General features: G+C 43.7%; 1 protein-coding gene across 1 annotated transcript in view; it reads left to right on the plus strand.

Annotated features, from left to right (window-relative positions):
* The window catches only part of SCD5 (stearoyl-CoA desaturase 5), a 170095-nt gene that overhangs the window by 88828 nt on the left and 61148 nt on the right, over positions 1-20119 (plus strand). Inside the window, exon 2 of the mRNA XM_065914514.1 lies at positions 11695-11825. Within this exon, the coding sequence (XP_065770586.1) occupies positions 11695-11825 (131 nt within the window). The remainder of the gene's footprint in view (positions 1-11694; positions 11826-20119) is intronic.

Below are 20119 nucleotides of genomic sequence, written 5' to 3' on the forward strand. Positions count from 1 at the left end.
CATTTCATTTCACCCCACATCCCCTCCCAGGAGCCAGACCCCACCACTTGGCAGGGCTCCTCCCAGGAGCCTTCACACCTCTGTGCCTTTGTGCACAATGTCACCTCTACATGGAATGTCAGTTCCTCCTTTGGGGGCTCCAGTAGCACCTCTTGCCTCTCCACTGTGTTCATCACCCACGTATTGACTTTCTTAATATACATCTAAAGATTGCCCACAGGGAAAGGGACCACGTCTGTCTTGGCTGGAATGGTGGGAACAGTTTTGATTGGGATCAGAAATGAAGATCTGTAATCAAGAATCAAGAGACAATCCATTCAATGAATTCTGTATAAAGAGGAACAGAGAAAGTGAGTAGGTTCTAGATGGGGGAGGGAGGTGTCAACAGAGGTTTTTAAATTTGGTTTCTTAAAATGAGAGAAATAACAGCTTGATTGTAGGCTGTGGGAATAGTAAGAGGGTATTCCTGATGCAGAGAGAGGGGGAAATGGCAGAGCAACTGAGTAGGATGGAGTGGATAAGATGCACAAGAAAGGGCCAGCCTTAAAGGATGTGTGGACTGGCCACCTGTAGGAATGGAGAAATGGCAGGATGCACAGGCTCGGGTGCTGAAGGGTGAGTGGGTGGAGGTGGTGGGGCCTGGGGAAGTTCTGCCCTCAAACAGAAGCAACGTTATCATATGAAGTGGGGGAGGGAGGCTGGAGGGAGGCAAGGTGATCAGAACAGGTATGAAACAGTTGTCTAGGAGCGAGGGAGCCCATGTGGACCAGGGGAAAGTAATATGATTTCTGGGTAATACGCAAGCTGAACTGTATGGTTTATGAATTTTAAAGTGAAACCAATCAGCATGGTTGCATATTTTTCCCTAGCTAAGTTATTGTAATGGCTTTCCTGATAGCTCAGTTGGTAAAGAATCTGCCTGCAATTCAGGAGACCCCAATTCAATTCCTGGGTTGGAAAGATCTGCTGGAGAAGGGATAGGCTACCCACTCCAGTATTCTTAGGCTTCCTTGGTGGCTCAGTTGGTAGAGAATCCTCCTGCAATGCGGGAGACCTGGGTTCGATCCCTGGGTTGAGAAGATCCCCTGGAGAAGCGAAAGGCTACCCAGTCCAGTATCCTGGCCTAGAGAATTCCATGGACTGTATAGTCTATGGGGTCACAAAGAGTTATTATACAATTTTTTATATATATATATATATATATATATATATATATATATACCTTAATTATATATATATATATACCTTATATAATAGTTGCACAAGTACCAGCTGACAATGCATGCAAGGACAGACAGGATCCTTGCCCTCCTGGAGTTTATGTTTTAGATGGTATTAGATGAACAATCCCTTGTTTAATTACAATGTGATGATTTGCATGTTGGAAAACACAGAGGGCCAGAGAGCATCTAACAGGGATGCCTGGCTTAGCCTGAGTACCTGAAATGAGACCTGTGGATACAGAATAAGGTCCTGGAAAAGACTTGAATGTTTGCCTTCTTTTTTGTTTATGAAGGTGAAAGAGGAGAGTGAAAAAGATGGCTTAAAACTCAGCATTCAAAAAACTGAGGTCCTGGCATCCGGTTCCATCACTTCATGGCAAATAGATGGGGAAACAATGGAAACAGTGACAGACTTTTATTTTGGGGGTCTCCAAAATCACTGTGGATGGTGACTGCAGCCATGAAATTAAAAGACGCGCTTGCCCCTTGGAAGAAAAGCTATGACCAACCTAGACAGCGTATTAAAAAGCAGAGACTTTATTTTGTCAACAAAAGTCCTTCTAGTCAAAGCTATGGTTTTTCCAGTAGTCATGTATGGATGTGAGAGTTGGACTATAAAGAAAGCTGAGCGCTGAAGAATTGATACTTTTAGACTATGGTGCTGGAGAAGACTCTTAAGAGTCCCTTGGACTGCAAGGAGATCAAACCAGCCTATCCTAAGTATTCATTGGAAGGACTGATGGTGAAGCTGAAATTCCAATCCTTTGGCGACCTGATGTGAAGAACTGACTCATTAGAAAAGCCCCTGATGCTGGGAAAGATTGAAGGCAGGAGGAGGAGGGGACAACAGAGGATGAGACGGTTGGATGGCATCACCAACTCGACAGACATGAGTTTGAGCAAGCTCCGGGAGTTGGTAATGGACAGGGAAGCCTGGCGTGCTGCAGTCCATGGGGTCCCAAAGAGTCGGACACAACTGAGCGACTGAACTGAATAGATAGAAGGGTGCAACAGCCGAGCGGAAACATGCTATGCTATGCTTTGTGGTTGTTAGTGATCTGCTATGACTTTTATACTACCTGTCATATATTTTGTAAATCAACCAGGAAAAGGAGGATTTGCCCAGGACTTCAGAACAGTCTAAGTGACCCTAGCTGAAGGCAGGAAGGATGCTGGAGGAAAGTAGGCGGTATATGTGAAACGCATGAAATCTATCTTCTCCCTTCTGTTCTGTTCCCTTTCCGTTGAATCTAGAAGATGTGGGCACTTCCTTTAAGATGCCTGCTTCTGTGTCTTCCTGCAGCCCGTTTGCAGCAGAGAAGGTGGCGAAGAGGAAGGAGGTTGTTGGCATATTGTGCCGTATGCTGAAATTACTAAAACAACACTGTAAAGCAACTCAATTTTTAAAAATACGACAGGATTTGGAAGGTTTAATAGTCAAAAGAAGCCCTTTGCCTCTAAGCCCACACAGTTCTCGTGCGCTTGTAAAAACCTTCTGATTTCAAGTCAAGTGTTCAAATAGTATCTAGGAAGAAACTGCCTGGGAATCTCAAGTGTTATAAATAAAACCTTTTACTGGTAGACCTGAGGTCTAATTGCAACTCTTTGTCACAGCGTCTCATGAGGTGAGTGGCCTTGGAGGGCCTTGCCCTGTCACTGCAGCCCCTTATTAGCCCCCCTTTCTCACATCTGGTGGGCCAGCTGAACACTCACTGGTGGGTGGGCTAAACACGCAGACCCTGAACCAACAGCACCAGCGCCACCTGCAGACTTGTTAGAAACAAAACCTCCGGGTCTCTCCCCGGACCTACTGAATCTCTGAGAATGGAGCTGGGCATCTGCATTTTAGCAAGATCCTTGGCCCTTTAAAGTTCAAGAATCAATGACCTAAAATACTATTGGCTTTTTTGTCTTAGTTCTTTGTTCTCAGCTTGTTTATCATATGTTGTATTACATTGGGTTGGCCAAAAAGTTCATTCGAGTTTTTCCATACGAGGTTACAGAAAACCTCAACAAACTTTTTGGCTTATATTGCATTGCATTACATTATATTATGTGTATATGTGAAACATGAGTTACTCCTATAATTCCCCGTGAAATCAGAGGTGTGAGGAAGCAAGGCCTGTGTAGGCACACTAGGTTTCAAGAACTCTTCCAAGAAATCAGAACAGGATTCTTTACCTCAGCACTCCTGACATTTTGGTCGTGGTCCCTCTTTGTTGCAGGCAGCGTCAGGGCATTGCAGGCTACTCAGCAGTATCTCTGGCCTCTACCCAGTAGATGCCAGTAACACTCTTCCAGCTGTGGTTTGTGACAATGAACAATGTCTGGAGTCTTTGCTAAATGTCTCAGGAAAGGGAGTAGGCAAAATCGCCCGTCCTCTTGAGAATCTCCAGCTCAGAGTGATAAAGAGCGGGGGAGTCTTCAGAGGGATTATCCGGGAAAGGGCTAGTTTCAGAGGCAGTGGGCTGGCGTTCACAGCTGGGGCAATAGCTCCTGGCTGTGCTGTTTGCCAGGCCTGGATCACATTGTACGTTCCCTGCTGCTTTCAGTCCTTACGGGCAGGCTGTATTCCCATTTTGTGGATGAAGACACCAAGGTTTAGAGATAAAGTCACACTGATAGGTGATATACCAGGGATTCGGCCCAGGTTCATCTTAACCATAATGCTATAGTGCCCATCATTTACTTATTTTATTTTTTTTGTGAAGACTTTCTCCATTTTAGGGATAAAGATATAAAGCCCAGAGAAAGTTTCCTTTTACACTGTTAACTTACTTCTTTTTGGCTGCCTTGGGTCTTCCTTGCTGAGCACCTTGCTGAACGTGGGCTTCCTCTAGTTGCCGCAAATGAGAGCTACTGTCTAGCTGGCGGTGCACAGGCTTCTCGTTGCAGTGGCTTCTCTCATTGTGGAGCACAGGCTTTAGGCGGGCAGGCTTCAGTAGTTGTAGCCCACAGGCTTAGGTGCCTCGTCACATGTGTGATCTTCCCAGACCAGGGATCAAACACGTGTCCCTGCATTGGCAGGCGGATTCTTAACCACTGGACCACCAAGGATGCGTGCTAAGTCGCTTCAGTTGTGTCTGACTCTTCACCATTCCGTGGACTGTAGCTTGCCAGGCTCCCCTGTGCATGTAATTCTCCAGGCAAGAATACTGGATCGGGTAGCCACTCTCTTCTCCTTCGGATCTTCCTGACTCAGTTCCTTCATTAGCAGGCGGGTTCTTTAACCACTGGGAAGTCTGCATTATTTACTCATATGTGTATTTGTATCTCTGTGTGTATCTCTTGATTCATCTTTGGCTTTCTCTACTGATCTGCCAAATCTAGGAAAGACTGGAGAAGAGAAACATTTGTTGGCCAGAGCCCCAAAGTGACCTTCAAAACACTTGAGGCAAAAAGGCAGATATCTAAGTGCCTTGTTTTCTCCCACACAGGCTCCGCCTCGCCCCCGCCCTCACCCCCCTACCCCTCCCTCCCCCTCCCCCCTGCCATCCGCCTGCCACCCCTGCATGTGGCCCTGTCACCAGGAGCCTTCACCCTCAGATTCCTGCCCCTGGTGGAAAACAAATCCCTGCGAGCTTGGGTCCTCCCGCCTGGGCCCCCTGCACACCCGCCTTCCAGTCCCGTGCATGGATATCAAAGGCTCCAGCGAGGGCGTCTGGGGAGCATCTCACACCATCAAAGGGAGCCGCCGGGAGAAGAGCACAGGCGGCCTGGGTTCACATGAAAGGACAGCTTGGTGTCTCCTGCTCCCAAACCGCTGGGCATCTACCAAGCCCCGTGGGAGTCAGCGTGGGGTCAGGGCGGGGGGTTGGAGGGAGTGCAGTGCACTCGGGGCCTAGGTTTCTCCCTTTGTAAGTTCAGGGGATGGGACCGGATGGTCTCTAAGGGACCACATACCTTACAGGGCAGTGGTTTCTCAGCCCTGGTTGTGCATCACAGTCCCCTCTGCAGAGAGATGCCTGCTCCGCGAGCCCTCATCTCTGATTCACTGGGCCCGATGGGTCTCGTAACTGTTAAAGATCCCAGATGACTACAGTGGGCAGTCAGGGCTGGCAACCAGGCCACCCGCGGGGAGGGCTTGGGCTGGACTGAGCCAGTTTTGGGGCCCCAGCTCTGTCCTTGTGAGATCCCGAGGCATTTAGGCTCTGGGCTTAAGTTTTAGACATTTGTGAAATGGGGATTAGATATCTACCACATAGAAACAAAACAATAAAGTTAGACATATTGGTAAAGTGCAGGTCTATGGCAGGCAGGCAGTGAGAGCAGACCCCCTTCTCCAGCCTCCCTGCTGACACTGTTAGGCAGTGCAATACATTTTTTGTTTTTTAATTGGAGTTTTACTGTGCGCTCATTTAAGAAATTATAGAAGCCAACTTGTTTTTGCACACTCTGTCCCCAAATACCGATTTTTTTCATCTTTATCACTCCTGTAATAGAGATTGCAATAATCTTATGTGTGCAGAGTATTTGAGGGTGAATGAAAAGAGGTTATTTTAAGATGTACTATACACACTGAACTGAAAATAAAGTGAAAGAGTCGCTCAGTCATGTCCGACTCTTTGCGATCCCATGGACCGTAGCCCGACAGGCTCCTCTGCCATGAAATTCTCCAGGCAAAAATACTAGAGTGGGTTGCCATTTGTTTCTCCAGGGGATCTTCCCCACCCAGGGATCAAACCAGCATCCCCTGCATTGCAGGTAGATTTTTTTACCATCTGAGCCACCAAGAAAGCCCAAACTATACACACTACTATATATAAAACAAACAGAGAGCAAGGACCTACTGTATAGCATTATTAATCTATAATGAATATATATATATATATATATATATATATATACATGCCCTGCTGGCGCTAGTGGTAAAGAACCCACCTGCCAATGCAGGAGATGCAAGTTTGATCCCTGGGTGGGGAAGACCCCTTGGAGAAGGAAATGGCAACCCACTCCAGTATTCTTGCCTGGAGAATCCCATGGACAGTGGAGCCTAGTGGGCTACAGTCCACAGGGTTGCAAAGAGTCAGATATGGCTGAAGTGAGTTAGCACACACACATGTGTATATATATATACATTTCCCCCACCCCGCCCCGGACTGTTCTCTGGTTTTGTGGTCCAGAGAGGGTCACTTCAGTTATTCTCCACACATTGCTCCAATGGAGGAATCTAGATCAGAAAGAGATTCTGCCTTCCACCATGGAAACCAAAGAGACCTTGGATTCTCTCTCTTTTGTCGGTAGAGCGTGGTCTGTGATCCGAACACTGGCAAGTAGGTGATTCTGCCTTGGAATCTTTGGTCTGGATAGATTCATGCAGAGGTGTAGGGTCAAACAGACACTCTTCTTGGCAGCTATGGAAGATTTAAGGGTCCATGGTGTGATATGTGTGCCCGCTGGTAGCAAGTGTCCATCCTAGGCAAATGATTGATTTTTTTTGTTTGTTTTGTCCTATGTTCTTTTGTGACATGTCTATTTTATTTACACTGAGAAAATACACATAATAACAAAATCTAATAGAAGCTCAGTCATTTTTTTAGTAATGACTTTATTGAGCTCATACCATACAACTCAGCTATTCAAAATGTGCAATTCATTAATTTTAAGTATATTCACAGTTTCGTGTAACCATCACCAAAATCAATTTCAGAACATTTTTATCACTCTTTAGCTCCCAAACCCTATACCTATTAGCAGTCACCCCATGCTTCTTCTCCCTGCCCCCCACCCCATGCAATTTGAGTCTACTATCCATTCCTATAGATGGCAAAACATTTTTACACTGGGATTTAGACTGTACCTTCCTCCCCTCTTGGGAAGTTTCCTATTCAGGTCTTATGTTAATCACGTCCAACTGCAGAACAAAGTACTCCCAAAGTCAGCAGTTTAAAACAATATAGATTCATTTTCTCATAGTTTATATGGAGCAGGGATCCAGATTCAGCTAGGCTGGACTGTCCACTTCAGGATCTCACATGAGGTAGCAGTGTGCTGGCCAGGACTGTGGTCTTAACTGAAGGCTTGTCTGGGGAAGGTCCTACTGCCAAGCTCACTTACATTGTTGTTGGCGGGACTTGGTTCCTTGAGGACTGTTGGACTGAGGGGCTCATTTCCTCACTGACTGTTGGATGAAGGTCACCCTGAGTTCTTTGCCAGCTCAGCCTTCCCAATATGGCAGCTTACTTCTCCAAACCCAAGGGAAGAAAGAATCTGCTAGCAAAATAGAAGTCTTATCTTTTGTAACCAAATAATGGAACTGATATTCCCTCAATGTTGCTATGAGTCTTTGGTTAGAAGAAAGTTACTCAAGGGGAGAAGACTCCACAAGGCCGTGAACTTCAGGAGGTAGGCAACACTGGCGCCACCTTGGAGTCTGTGAACCAAAACCCTCTCCTGCAACCTCCTCATGAGTGCCACAGACTATTTAACATCTATTTAATACATGTCTTTTTGGCTTCAGCTAACCAGAATTGGTGATTCTTATTTGCATACAGACCAACCCATGTGTCACTTACTGTTCTGTGATTTTGTGATTCTAGTTTCAATTACTTTAGCACTTTGCTCTGTGAGGTATGAGTTACTTGGTAAATTTATTGACACCGCCATTACTCCTTTTTTTTCAAAGTCATCAATTCTGTATCTGATTATTGACTACTGATTTTTCAGAGCCAACTAGCCAGCATTTATCAAAACTTGTTTGGATATTACTCTCCACAAACCTCATAGAAGAGAGGTTAAGAACCTTTCAAGATAGCCCTGTCAAAATAGGAAAACTGAGACCTGTTCAATGGAACATCCCATAAAGCCTCATAACCAGCCCAGAAATTTTGCTGTTTATCCTCCTTTGGACTATGACCAAAAGATTGCTTTCTTTCCAAACATTCTGCAGAATTTTAGTTATCAGAAACCTAGTGCAAACTAGCAAGAAAAGGGAATTTGTTGGCTCACATTACTGGGAGGAATACTGGGGAGGCTCACAGGATGAAAAGAACAACTATAGAACTCCGTGGCCTGCAGCCACTGGCTCAGTGCAGACAGCTGTCCTTCTGTCTCTTGTAGAGCTGGCTCTGTCTGTCATCTTCACATCTTGCTCTCCAGGCCTCATTCTTTACTGTTTGAATCATGCATTAATCTTTAAGCCAGAAGAGAGAAAACTTGGGTCAGGTTTGTAGTCCCAGAACAAGGTAGATGGGGGTACAATGCAAGGCCAAGGCCTGGGTCAAACAGCTACATCCTTGTTGCCAAAAGAAGGACCATGGGAAACCAATAACCACTATGCCCAGTGCAGGCTCTGACTCAAACCCATTGTCAGGGGCCCAGACATGAACAGATCAGCAAGGTAAATGACTCCTGAAATATTGAAGATCTTGAAAAGGACAGGACAATGCCATAGTCATGGCAAGGCCCTGAGAACCATGGTTTGGAGGGATTGCTTTTAGGCCACTATGTTTCATGGAGACTCGAAATTCATCTTATTGCCCTCCAGGTTCAATGTCTTAGCCCACTGGCACGATAGGGTCACATTGAATTTTTCCATCATAGATTTCACTTGACAGTTAGAAAAAAATCATTGGCAGAGCCATGAAGGCCAGGGATGACATGGGAAATAGCTGTCTATTTTATGGACGCATGACCAAGGTTAAATTATGATAACAAAAGAGGTCAGAGCGTTTTATTTACTGCTACTTTCTATGATTTATGGGCAGATTGTTGCTTTTTGTTTTTAACCTTTCAAGGAAGGAATAATTTGTCAAGTTCATGAAAACCACACGTACTCAGACTCATTAATCTTAGTGCCAATGGTGAGTCCTGTTTTTAGACCCATATAAATATCAGGGTCAAGATCAGTCAGACTTGACTTTTGGAAGCTATAATGTTGTGCTCCCTTTAAATACGTATATTGACACTGAAGTTGCCCTAGTAATACTTCCAAAGAAGTCCTACAAGGGCCTTCCTAAGGACTTGGCCTGCGTACCGTTCATGACTACTCATGTATCTACTCACAGCTGGTCACTTGGTCTTCGGCACTTCTCTATGGAGGGCCTTGTATGTGCTAAGTGGTAGAAACAATTGTCTGTCTGCCTGACCCTGCTTACACATAACCTAGTTCAGGACTCTCCCCTCTAGTAAGGAAGCAACTCACTTTTAAATTTAGATTGGGATCCAACATTAAGGACATAGGGCTTCCCTGGTGGCTCAGATGGTAAAGAGTCTCCTGCAGTGCAGGAGACCCAGGTTTGATCCTTGGGTGGGGAAGATCCCCTGAAGAAAGGATTGGCAACCCCCTCCAGTATTCTTGCCTGGAGAATTCCATGGACAGAGGACCCTGAGGGGCTCTAGTCCATGGAATCGCAAAGAGTCAGACATGACTGAAGTGACTTAGCATGCATGCGTTAAGGATGTAGGGCGTAGAGGTGCTGGTGGTGGTTTAATCACTCAGTCGTGTCTGACTCTTGAGACCCAGGGACTGTAGCCTGCCAGACTGCTCTGTCCATGGGGTTCTCCAGGCAAGAATACTGGAGTGGGTTACCATTTCCTTCTCCAGGAGGGTGTAGAGAAATGAAGATAAAACTTACCTGATGTCTCCTGGAGGCAAAGGAAAGTATAGAGGGCCAGCACTCAGTTCTTGGTTCTGGGGTTGACTCTTAGCAAAGACACTCCCCAACCTTGTGATACTGGGAAATTAGTTAACTTCTTTAAATCTTTGACCCAATAATAATATAGACCTATAAGGTTTGTTTGCTATGTTTTAATAAGATAATTCAAGTAAGACATTTAGCATTTTGTGGGAACATTGCTTTCAAACTACTAGAGGAAAATAATCTCAGGAATGGTGATTTTTCGTCTCCTTTCTTCCATGCACTCAACCTTTCCCAAGTCTTGTACAAAGAACCAATCACCACCACCACGTGGGGTCAGTGTGGGGTCTCTGGGCAGACGCTTTAGAACCAGGCTGACTTTGGTTTATATGAAGGAGTTAACTCAGAGATATAGTTTCTCAGCTGTAAAATGAGATGCTAACACATGTTATGAGGACTATGTATATTTAAGTGTGTGGCAGATAATAAGCTCCACTGTAGGTTGACTTTAAGAAAATTCCCACCCAGTGTGGAGAAAAGGGAACCCTCCTACACTGTTGGTGGGAATGTAAACTAGTACGGCCACTATGGAGAACAGTATGGATGGTACTTAAAAAACTGAAAATAGAGCTGCCATATGATCCAGCAACCCCTCTCCTGGGCATATATCTGGAGAAAACCATAATTTGAAAAGATACATAGACCCTGGTGTTCACTGCATCACTATTTACAATAACTACAATAACTATTTACAATAAGCAACCTAAATGTCCATTAACAGAGGAATGGATAAGGAAGATGTGGTACATATATACAATAGAATACTACTCAGCCATAAAAAAGACCAAAATAATGCATTTTGCAGCAACATGGATAGAACTAGAGATTCTTAAACTGAGTGAAGCAAGTCAGACAGAAGAAGACAAATATCATATGATATCACTTATATATGAAATCTAAAAAAACAGGCTATGAGTGAACCTGTCTATAAAACCAAAATAAAATTACAGATATAGAAAATAAACTTCTGGTTACTGAGGGGTAAGCAGAGGGAGGATAAATTGGAAGATTGGGATTGACACATACACACTTCTATGAATAAAATAGATAACTAGTAAGGACCTACTGTATACCACAGAAACTCTTCAATTCTCTGTAATGGCCAATGTGGGGAAAGAATCTAAAAGAAAGTTGATCAATGTATTTGCATAAGAGATTCGTTTTCCTGTATACCTAAAACTAACACAACACTGTAAATTAATTATATTCCAATGAAATTTTTTAGAAATAACTAGATCCCCACCTGGCCATCTCTACCAGCCCAGTCATAGTGATGGTGATGGTGTAAGTGAGGAGTGCTAGAAGACAAATCTCAGCTGTTCTTGGTGTCAGTTTTAGTCTCATTCTTACTGGCCCTGAGCCAGACTTCATTGCTTTTAGATCTGGCCTGAGTTCCTTCAAACCATTTAGAAGAGCTCTGAAAATGGGCACTGCCATTTAAAAGAGTCATCCTGGCATGGGTGCCAATTAGGAAGCAAGATTAGAGATCTATTTCAGCTCTACGGAGAGTGGACACGTAAGAATTACAAATGCACACTAATAGGGCTGTGATTTTGCATCAAGACTGGCAAGAAATAGATTCCTTTGACATAGAAAAAATGGCTGTTCCAAGTTCCCAGTTCCTTAGGGAAAGTCTCTCTATGTCTCTCTGGTGCTGAAAAACTAAAAACCAAAAAAAAAAAAAAGCCTGCCTTTTCCCAAGTTATTGATTCTTCTTGCTGCATATGCTTCTGACACCATTCCGCATGGGTCCCTATTCAGAAGAGAGAAAAGCTGGGGGGCGGTTAAAAGCTCTGACACCTGCTGACTCTGTCCTTGCTTGTGTCTTGCAGCCTACTTCTGCTTCCTCCTGACTGCTCTGGGCGTGACGGCTGGTGCCCATCGTTTGTGGAGCCACAGGTCCTACAAGGCCAAGCTGCCCCTGAGGATATTTCTGGCTGCTGCCAACTCCATGGCTTTCCAGGTGGGAATGGAGGGTCCTCCCTCTCAGGGACTCGGCGCGGACGGCGGTGTGGGAGGAGACACAGACGCACTTCCTGGACAGTGGACATCCTCCGCACCCATTCTTGGCCCAAGCACTCGCTGCCTGTGTCCAGTTTTTATCTTCTTGTCGCTTTCGATACTATAAAATATTCCCTAAGGGTTTTAAGCCCCAAGGCATGCTAAACTACAGAGGAGGAAAGGAGATTCCTTCATCCAGAGTCCGTGCTCTAAACATGACCCTGAAACCCTCAACATCTGTCTGGCTCTAATGTGGGTCAGTTTCTATGCTGAGTGTGCTATATGCATATGATATGCCTTTGATCCTCACCATAACCCCACGAGCTAGGTGTAATGCATGTCCCCATTTTACAGATGAGGAAACTAAGGCTTCATGATGTTAAAGAACTTTCCTAATTATATGGCTAAAAAATGGTACCTCTAGATAGGCCAATGCAGGTCTAACTCCAAAGTCGTTGCTCCTACAACACATATTCTTGAGGTCATGCTTTAGGTTTGTGGTGAAAAGTCTGTTACTCTGTGTGGATTAAGAAGACTCAAGATTTAATTCTTACTCTGATGGTTGCTGGGCTTCCCTGGTGGCTCAGATGGTAAAGAATCCACCTGCAATGCAGGAGACCCAGGTTTGATCCCTGGGCTGGGAAGAGTCCCTGGAGACGAGAATGGCTACCCACTCCAGTATTCTCGCCTGGAGAATTCCATAGACAGAAGAGCCTGACAGGCTGCAGTCCATGGGGTCACAAAAGAGTCAGACATGACTAAGTGACTCTCATGGTTGCTAGCTTTGATTCATTCATCTCCAGTTTCTTCATCTGTAAATATAAAAATATGACTTCAATTTCAGAGTCGTTATGAAATCATGACACAAATGTAAGAGAGGTCATGACTGCACTAGGATTGGGCCATATACTTGAAGAATTTGCCTATCCTAGACCGTTTCCCACCACCGCGGGCACTTTCTGAGCTGCTGGAATTTTGGATTGATCATGAGTCTCTGTTTTCCCAGCTCCTCATCTGATCCAAACAGGGTAGGTGAGAATAACTTGCTTTCAAAATTTCTGCCCATGTTATTAGGACAGATGATTCCAGGCCCTGTGTATTTTCAGTCTTTTGGGAAGAAATGGTGATTCCCCAAACTGCTTTAGGACCCAGGGAGACAGGTGACCCGGAAGTCTCTCTCTGACCCTCAGATGTGCCGGTCAGGTGGCCCCCTGTACAATGGGCATCCCATCCCTGCAAGACAGCCTGACCTTGAATATTTCTCTAAGTTGCTCTTGTGTCTTAAGAATTCATTTCCCAATTCAGGCTTCCCTCCTGTTTGTGCATTTATAAAGCAAAAAGGATCTAGCACAATACATCATTTAGGGATCACAGTTCGTATTATGAATATCTACCGAACAATTCAAGTGCAGTTGGGGATAAGCACCAGGGTCCCGGGAGGAAGCTGTTTGCACAGAGGAGCAGCTGGCGGCTTCTCAGTTTCACGTCCTTTTTGTTCACTGTTGGCAGTGGGAACTATGCTGCCCTTCACTCTGAATTCAGCCATCTTAGTTCAGTATTGGGCTTTGTTTACCCGAACAATGAGTTATGATAATTATAATTTAGAAACTCACTGACTTAGGTCTTAGATGCTATTCAGGACTTAACTCAGTAATTTTCATTTATTTTGTTCAAGCAATTTATTATTTTTAGCCTTCAACTACGTGAAACCTTCAAGCCTTCATGTAGTTACAAAGCACCTCTATTACTGGAATGTTTTCCAACATAAATAACTTGAAGTCTAGAGCCTAAACCTCTTTTTCCAAATGAAACTTGGAAAACTTGTTTGTAACTCAGTTTTTAAGAACTTAAGTTTCCTTAACAAAACATCACAGAGAGAACATCACACTGTGATTTTAAATTACTGTGAAGAGAAAATATATTGTCAAAGGAAGTATCCAGGTCATTGAATAAATTCTTGGCTTTGCCATTTGCTGGATGTAGGCTTTTGTTAATGTCTCTGTTCCTTTATCTGGAAAAGGTGAGTGAGGGGTGTAATGATATTTACCTCACACAGTTATTGGGAGGATGAAATAATGAATAATAAGTGCCTAGCTTATAGTGGCACTCAGTGAATATTGTTCCAGTCTTCTTTTTGAGAATTGGCTACCATCTTACTCATTTCTGTATTTCAGTACCTATCACACAGGAAATATTCAGTGACTGTTAAGTGAAATAATAGATGAGGGTAAAAGAGGAGAGTGGAAAAAGCTGGCTTAAAACTCAACATTCAAAAAACTAAGATCATGGCATCCAGTCCCATCACTTCATGACAAATAGAAGAGGAAAAGTGAAAGCAAGGACAGATTTTATTTTCTTGGGCTCCAAAATCACTGAAGACTGTAACTGCAGCCAGGAAATTAAAAGATGCTTGCTCCTTAGAAGGAAAGCTATGACAAACCTAGACAGCATATTAAAAAGCAGAGACATCCCTTTGCCAACAAAGGTCCATGTAATCATACTATGGTTTTTCCAGTAGTCATGTACGGGTATGAGAGTTGGACCATAAGGCAGGCTGACCACTGAAGAATTGTTGCTTTCGAACTGTGGTGCTGGAGAAGACTCTTGAGAATCCCTTGGACAACACGGTGGTCAAACCAGTCAATTCTAAAGGAAATCAGTCCTGAATATTCATTGGAAAGACTGATGCTGAAGCTGAAACTCCAGTACTTTGGCCACCTGATGCAAAGAGCCAACCCTGATGCTGGGAAAGATTGAGGGCAGGAGGAGAAGGGGGTGACGAAGGATGAGATGGTTGGATGGCATCACCAACTCAATGGACATGAATTTGGGCAAACTCCAGGAGATAGTGAAAGACAGGGAATCCTGGCATGCTGCAGTCCATGGGGTTGCAAAGAGTCAGACATGACTTAACAACTGAAGACAACACAAAGTATTTTTAGAAATCATCAAATTTGAACTATGCATGCTTCTTCCAGGCCCGCATCTGTAGTAATTCAGCACATACTTACTGAGCACCCGCTATGTGGCAGGCACTGAACTAGGCACACCGGATACAGTGATTGCAAGCGTAGATACAAACCTTGCCTTTATGTAGGCTTCCATCTAATGAGATGTTTCCCAGTGGAAATGTAGGTGCTTTTGGCGTCTGCGGTTTTGTAACAATGGCACTTCAACCTAGATGAGCAGTGTCTTCCGTAAGATCAGCAAAGGGCCAGCTTCCATATAATGCCTGAGTCAGAGGAAAGAATGCAGTTGATTCAGGCCACTTAACCTTAGGAAGAGAACCACCTGGGAAAATTAAAAAAGTGTGCTGTGATCTGCCAGTCTAGAGTATTGACCTACAACTTTAACTTATTGCAGCACCATTGATTCAGTTTCCCTTTGATGTCCCCTTGCATTTTAAAAGCTCATTTGAAAGGTTCTCTTCTGCTTTCTTCCATAAGAATAGTCATGCCTTTGGCCAAAATAGACAAGTCATGCCATGGTTATCTCTGTTTGAGGATCAACAGGGCTTTTGCTAGATGGCTGCCAATGAGATCTTAATAATCAAGAACAATCTTAAAAATATGACTGAAATGCTCAAAACTTCTTTTTCTTTTTCTTCTGCAGAGGACCTGTGTATGGGGGAGAGGACAGTAGTGGGAAAGTTGAGTCTGAAAAGATGATGATGGGCAAGGAATGCCAGATAAGGGGCTATAATAAGCCTCTGTCCCCTCCATACTCTTGCATTCAGCAAAGACCCCATGAATTCCCGTCTGGCTTGTTCTCCTTCCTCCAGTTCAGTCGCTCAGTCGTTTCCGACTGGTTTGATCTCCTTGCAGTCCAAGGGACTCTGCTTCCTTACCGGTAGGATATAAGTCACTCACAAGGTTGCTTGTGAACTTCTTATAATTTTCTCCAGTCAACTATGGACGTGGGTGAGGGATTCTTGCCATCCAGTGGTCTCCAAGAGTTTGGTTTTCACAGAGTACCCACAACTTTGGATTTGGGCTGTCGTGTTCATGTACACAAACCCCTGCTGGCTGCAGCTGGGTCTGTTGTGACCTCAATCCAACCAAAAGCACATGTAGATGCTTTAGTCCCCTCCCTTACTGTCCACATTTACTCATCAGACCCTAGTAGAGAGGCACTGGATTGCAATCTGTAAGGAAACTACAGGGATTTGGCCTATGTCCTCCTGTTTTATGGAAAGATAAAGAGAGGCGGTGGGTATGGGGTTTGATTTTTTTTTTTTCAGGTTTTTTTTTTCATTTATTTTTATTAGTTGAAAGCTAATTACTTTACAGTATTGTAGTGGTTTTTGCCATACATCGACATGAATCAGCCATGGATTTACATGTGTTCCCCATCCTGATCCCCCCTCCCGCCTCCCTCCCCATTCCATCCCTCTGGGTCTTCCCAGTTCACCAGCCCTGAGCACTTGTCTCATGCATCCAACCTGGGCTGGTGATCTGTTTCACCCTTGGGGTTTGATTTTAAATGCACTTTTGCCCTGCCTACCATCTTGTTGATGGACTTCCTTCATATCTCAGTTGGTAAAGAATCTGCCTGCGATGCAGGAGGCCCCAGTTTGATTCCTGGGTCGGGAAGATCTGCTGGAGAAGGGATAGGCTACCCACTCCAGTATTCTTGGGCTTCCCTTGTGGCTCAGCTGGTAAAGAATCCGCCTACAGTATGGGAGACCTGGGTTTGATCCCTGGGTTGGGAAGATCCCCTGGAGAAGGGAAAGGCTACCCACTCCAGAGAATTCCATGGACTAACTCCATGGGGTCGCAAAGAGTTGGATACAACTGAGTGACTTTCACCGTCTTGTTGGGGCTTATCCTTTGCCCTTGGACGTGGGTATGTTTTTTTGGTGGGATCCAACATTCCCCTGTTAATGATTGTTCAGCAGTGAGTTACAATTTTGGAGTGCTCAAAGGAGAAGATGTGCGCACCTCCTTCACCCTCATTTTGTATAGGAAAAAAAAAGCTATAGTCAAAGCTGTGGTTTTTCTAGTAGTTGTGTTTGGATGTGAGAGTTGGACTATAAAGAAAGCTGGGTGCCAAAGAATTGATGCTTTTGAACTGTGATGCTGAAGAGTCCCTTGGACAGCAAAGAGATCAAACCAGTCAATCCTAAAGGAAATCAGTCCTGAATATTTATTGGAAGGACTGATGCTGAAGCTGAAGCTCCAATACTTTGGCCACCTGATTTGAAGAACTGACTCTTTGGAAAAGACCCTGATGCTGGGTAAGATTGAAAGCAGGAGGAGAAGGGGATGACAGAAGATGAGATGGTTAGATGGCATCACCAACTCAATGGACATGAGTTTGAGTAAGCTCTGGGAGTTGGTGATGGACAGGAACCCTGGCCTGCTGCAGTCCATGGGGTTGCAAAGAGTCAGACATGACTGAGCGACTGAACTAAACTGAAAGAATATCAGGGACTTGTTGAAGGTCACAAACTAGTTAGTGGATAGACCAGACTGAAACTTAAGTCTCCTGACCCTTGGCTTACACATGGATGTTCTTTTGTGATGCTCAACAGTGTGATTTGTAAATGACTTAGTTGGATCTTATTCTTTTATCCACCCCAACAGTCCCTGTCTTTTTTTTTCAGTCCCTGTCTTTTAATTGGTATATTTAGACCATTCACATTCAAAGTGATTATTAATATATGTGAATTAATATCTACCATATTTCTGTTTGCTATTCATTGCCCTTGTTCTTTTGTTTCTTTCTTTTGTCTTCCAGTCATTTTTCTGTCTTCCCTGGTTTTATCTGAACATTTTACAGGATTCTGTTTTCTTTCCTCTCTTGACATGTCGATTATACTTCTTTTCAAATTCTTTTAGTCATTGCTCTAGAATTTGCAAAATACATCTAAAGCTAATCCAAGTCCACTTCCAGATAACACCGTACCATTTTATGGTACTGCACTAATATTCCCACTTCCTCTTTCTTGTCCTTTATGACATCACTGTCATTCATTTCATACATCCATAAGCTATAATCACCAATTTTATTTTTGCCATTATTATTGCAAGTCAATTATTGTCTATTAGATCAATTAAGCATAATAAAATTTGAAGATTTTATTTTACCTTCATTTATTCATTCTCTAATCTTCTTTCTGTAGATCTGAGTTTCCAACCTGGGCCATTTTCCTTCTCTGTAAAGAATTTCTGTCATTTCTTACCAGGCAGATCTACCAGTGACAAATTTCTTCAATTTTTGTTTGTGTAAGAAAGTCTTTATTTCCCCTTCACTTTTGAAGAATAACTTTCTGAGTACAGAATTCAAGTATGTGAATTTTTCTTTCAACATTTATAATAGTTTACTCCACTTTCTTCTTGCTGATATGTTTCTTAAGAGGAACCTGGTATACCTGGTGTAATTCTTTTTTTTTTTTTTTTTTATTTTTCAGTGGGCTTTGTCATACATTGATATGAATCAGCCATGGAGTTACATGTATTCCCCATCCCGGTCCCCCCTCCCACCTCCCTCTCCACCCGACTCCTCTGGGTCCTCCCAGTGCACCAGGCCCGAGCACTTGTCTCATGCATCCCACCTGGGCTGGTGATCTGTTTCACCACAGATAATATACATGCTGTTCTTTCTAAACATCCCGCCCTCACCTTCTCCCACAGAGTTCAAAAGTCTGTTCTGTACTTCTGTGTCTCTTTTTCTGTTTTGCATATAGGGTTATCATTACCATCTTTCTAAATTCCATATATATGTGTTAGTATGCTGTAATGTTCTTTATCTTTCTGGCTTACTTCACTCTGTATAATGGGCTCCAGTTTCATCCATCTCATTAGAACTGATTCAAATGAATTCTTTTTAACGGCTGAGTAATCCTCACTTCTTTACAGGTAAGGTGTTTCTTTTTTCTCACTCTTGGGTTTCTTTCAAGATTTTCGTTTTGTCTTTGATTTTTTTCCAATTGAATATGATACGCTCAACAATAGATTTTTTGCTATTTATCCTGCTTAGTGCTTGCTCTCTGAAATTCCTAGATCAGTGGTTTGGTGTCTGTCTTTAATTTAGAACCATCTCTTTCAGCCATTATTACTTCAAATTTTTCTCCTGTTTTTTCCTTCTTCTCTCCCGCCCACCCTCTTTTGCTCTTTCCCGCCTTCCCGCCTTTCTTTCCTTCCTTCTCCTTTTGGTATTCCCATTACAGACAACTTTCACCTTTTGTAATGGTCCCACATCTTTCCTCTTCACATTTCAGTTTGGGGAGACTGCTTTTGATATGTCTTTAAGTTCAGTGATTCTTTCCTTAGCCATGCCCAGTCTAGTGATGAGCCAATCACAGACATTCTTCATTTGTTACAGGTTTTCTGACTTCTGTTGGTTTCTTCTCATTCTTTCTTAGACTTTCCATCTCTCTGCTTGTAATATCCGTATGTTCTTGCATGTTGTTCACTTTTTCTGTTAAGAGTCCTTAGCACATCAATTGTAATTATTTTAAATAGCCAGTCTGATAACTCCAACATCTCTCTCATGTCTGAGTCTGGTTCTGATGCTTGCTTTTTCTTTTAAGATAGTATTTTTTGCTTTTTGACGTTTTCTGTAATTTTTTTATGAAGAGCTGGATGTGATGTACTGGGTAACAGGAACTGGGGAAATAGTGTTTTAGTGTGAAGTTCTTTTGTTTATCTGGCTAGGAATAGGCTGTGTTACTGGGTGCTGTATCTGTAGTGTTGAAGCTAAAATTTCCTCTAGTGGCCTTCTTTTTGTCCCTACGTTGCTGGGTTTTCCTAGAGACTTCTTAAACAGCAGTTAAGGCTTTCAGTTCTTTCAGCTGAATTCCCTGTTGTACAAAATCCTTTGAGGGGACACCTCCTCCATCCCATGATTAGGTCCCAGTCTTCCATTGACCTGGAGCTGAGTATTTCCCTCCCCCGCCCCCAGATTAGTCAGGCTTTGGTAAAATCCTGGTTGATTAAGCTCTGCTGAGATAATTTCTCTTAAGAACAGATCTTGCTAAGGGCAACAGAGAGCTCTGTCTTGTGTTTCAAAATGTTTACTTTTCTCCTCCTGCTGGAAGAGCAAGGGGATTTTTCTTGGTTGATCATAGTGAGAAGCTGGTAGGGCTCCTGGAGGGAAGATTCATGAAAGTGTGGGGGTGCCTGGACTGGACCCCCATGAGCTTTTTGCTCTCAAGCTCGCCCACACTAAACCTCCAGCAATTCATCAATTACAGCTTAAAGTATTCCTGCCACGCTGCTGCCAGCTGCAGGCTTTTCCTCCTGGCCTCTGCTC

This window comes from Muntiacus reevesi, chromosome 22 (genome assembly GCF_963930625.1).
Source record: "Muntiacus reevesi chromosome 22, mMunRee1.1, whole genome shotgun sequence".
Classification (NCBI taxonomy): domain Eukaryota; kingdom Metazoa; phylum Chordata; class Mammalia; order Artiodactyla; family Cervidae; genus Muntiacus; species Muntiacus reevesi.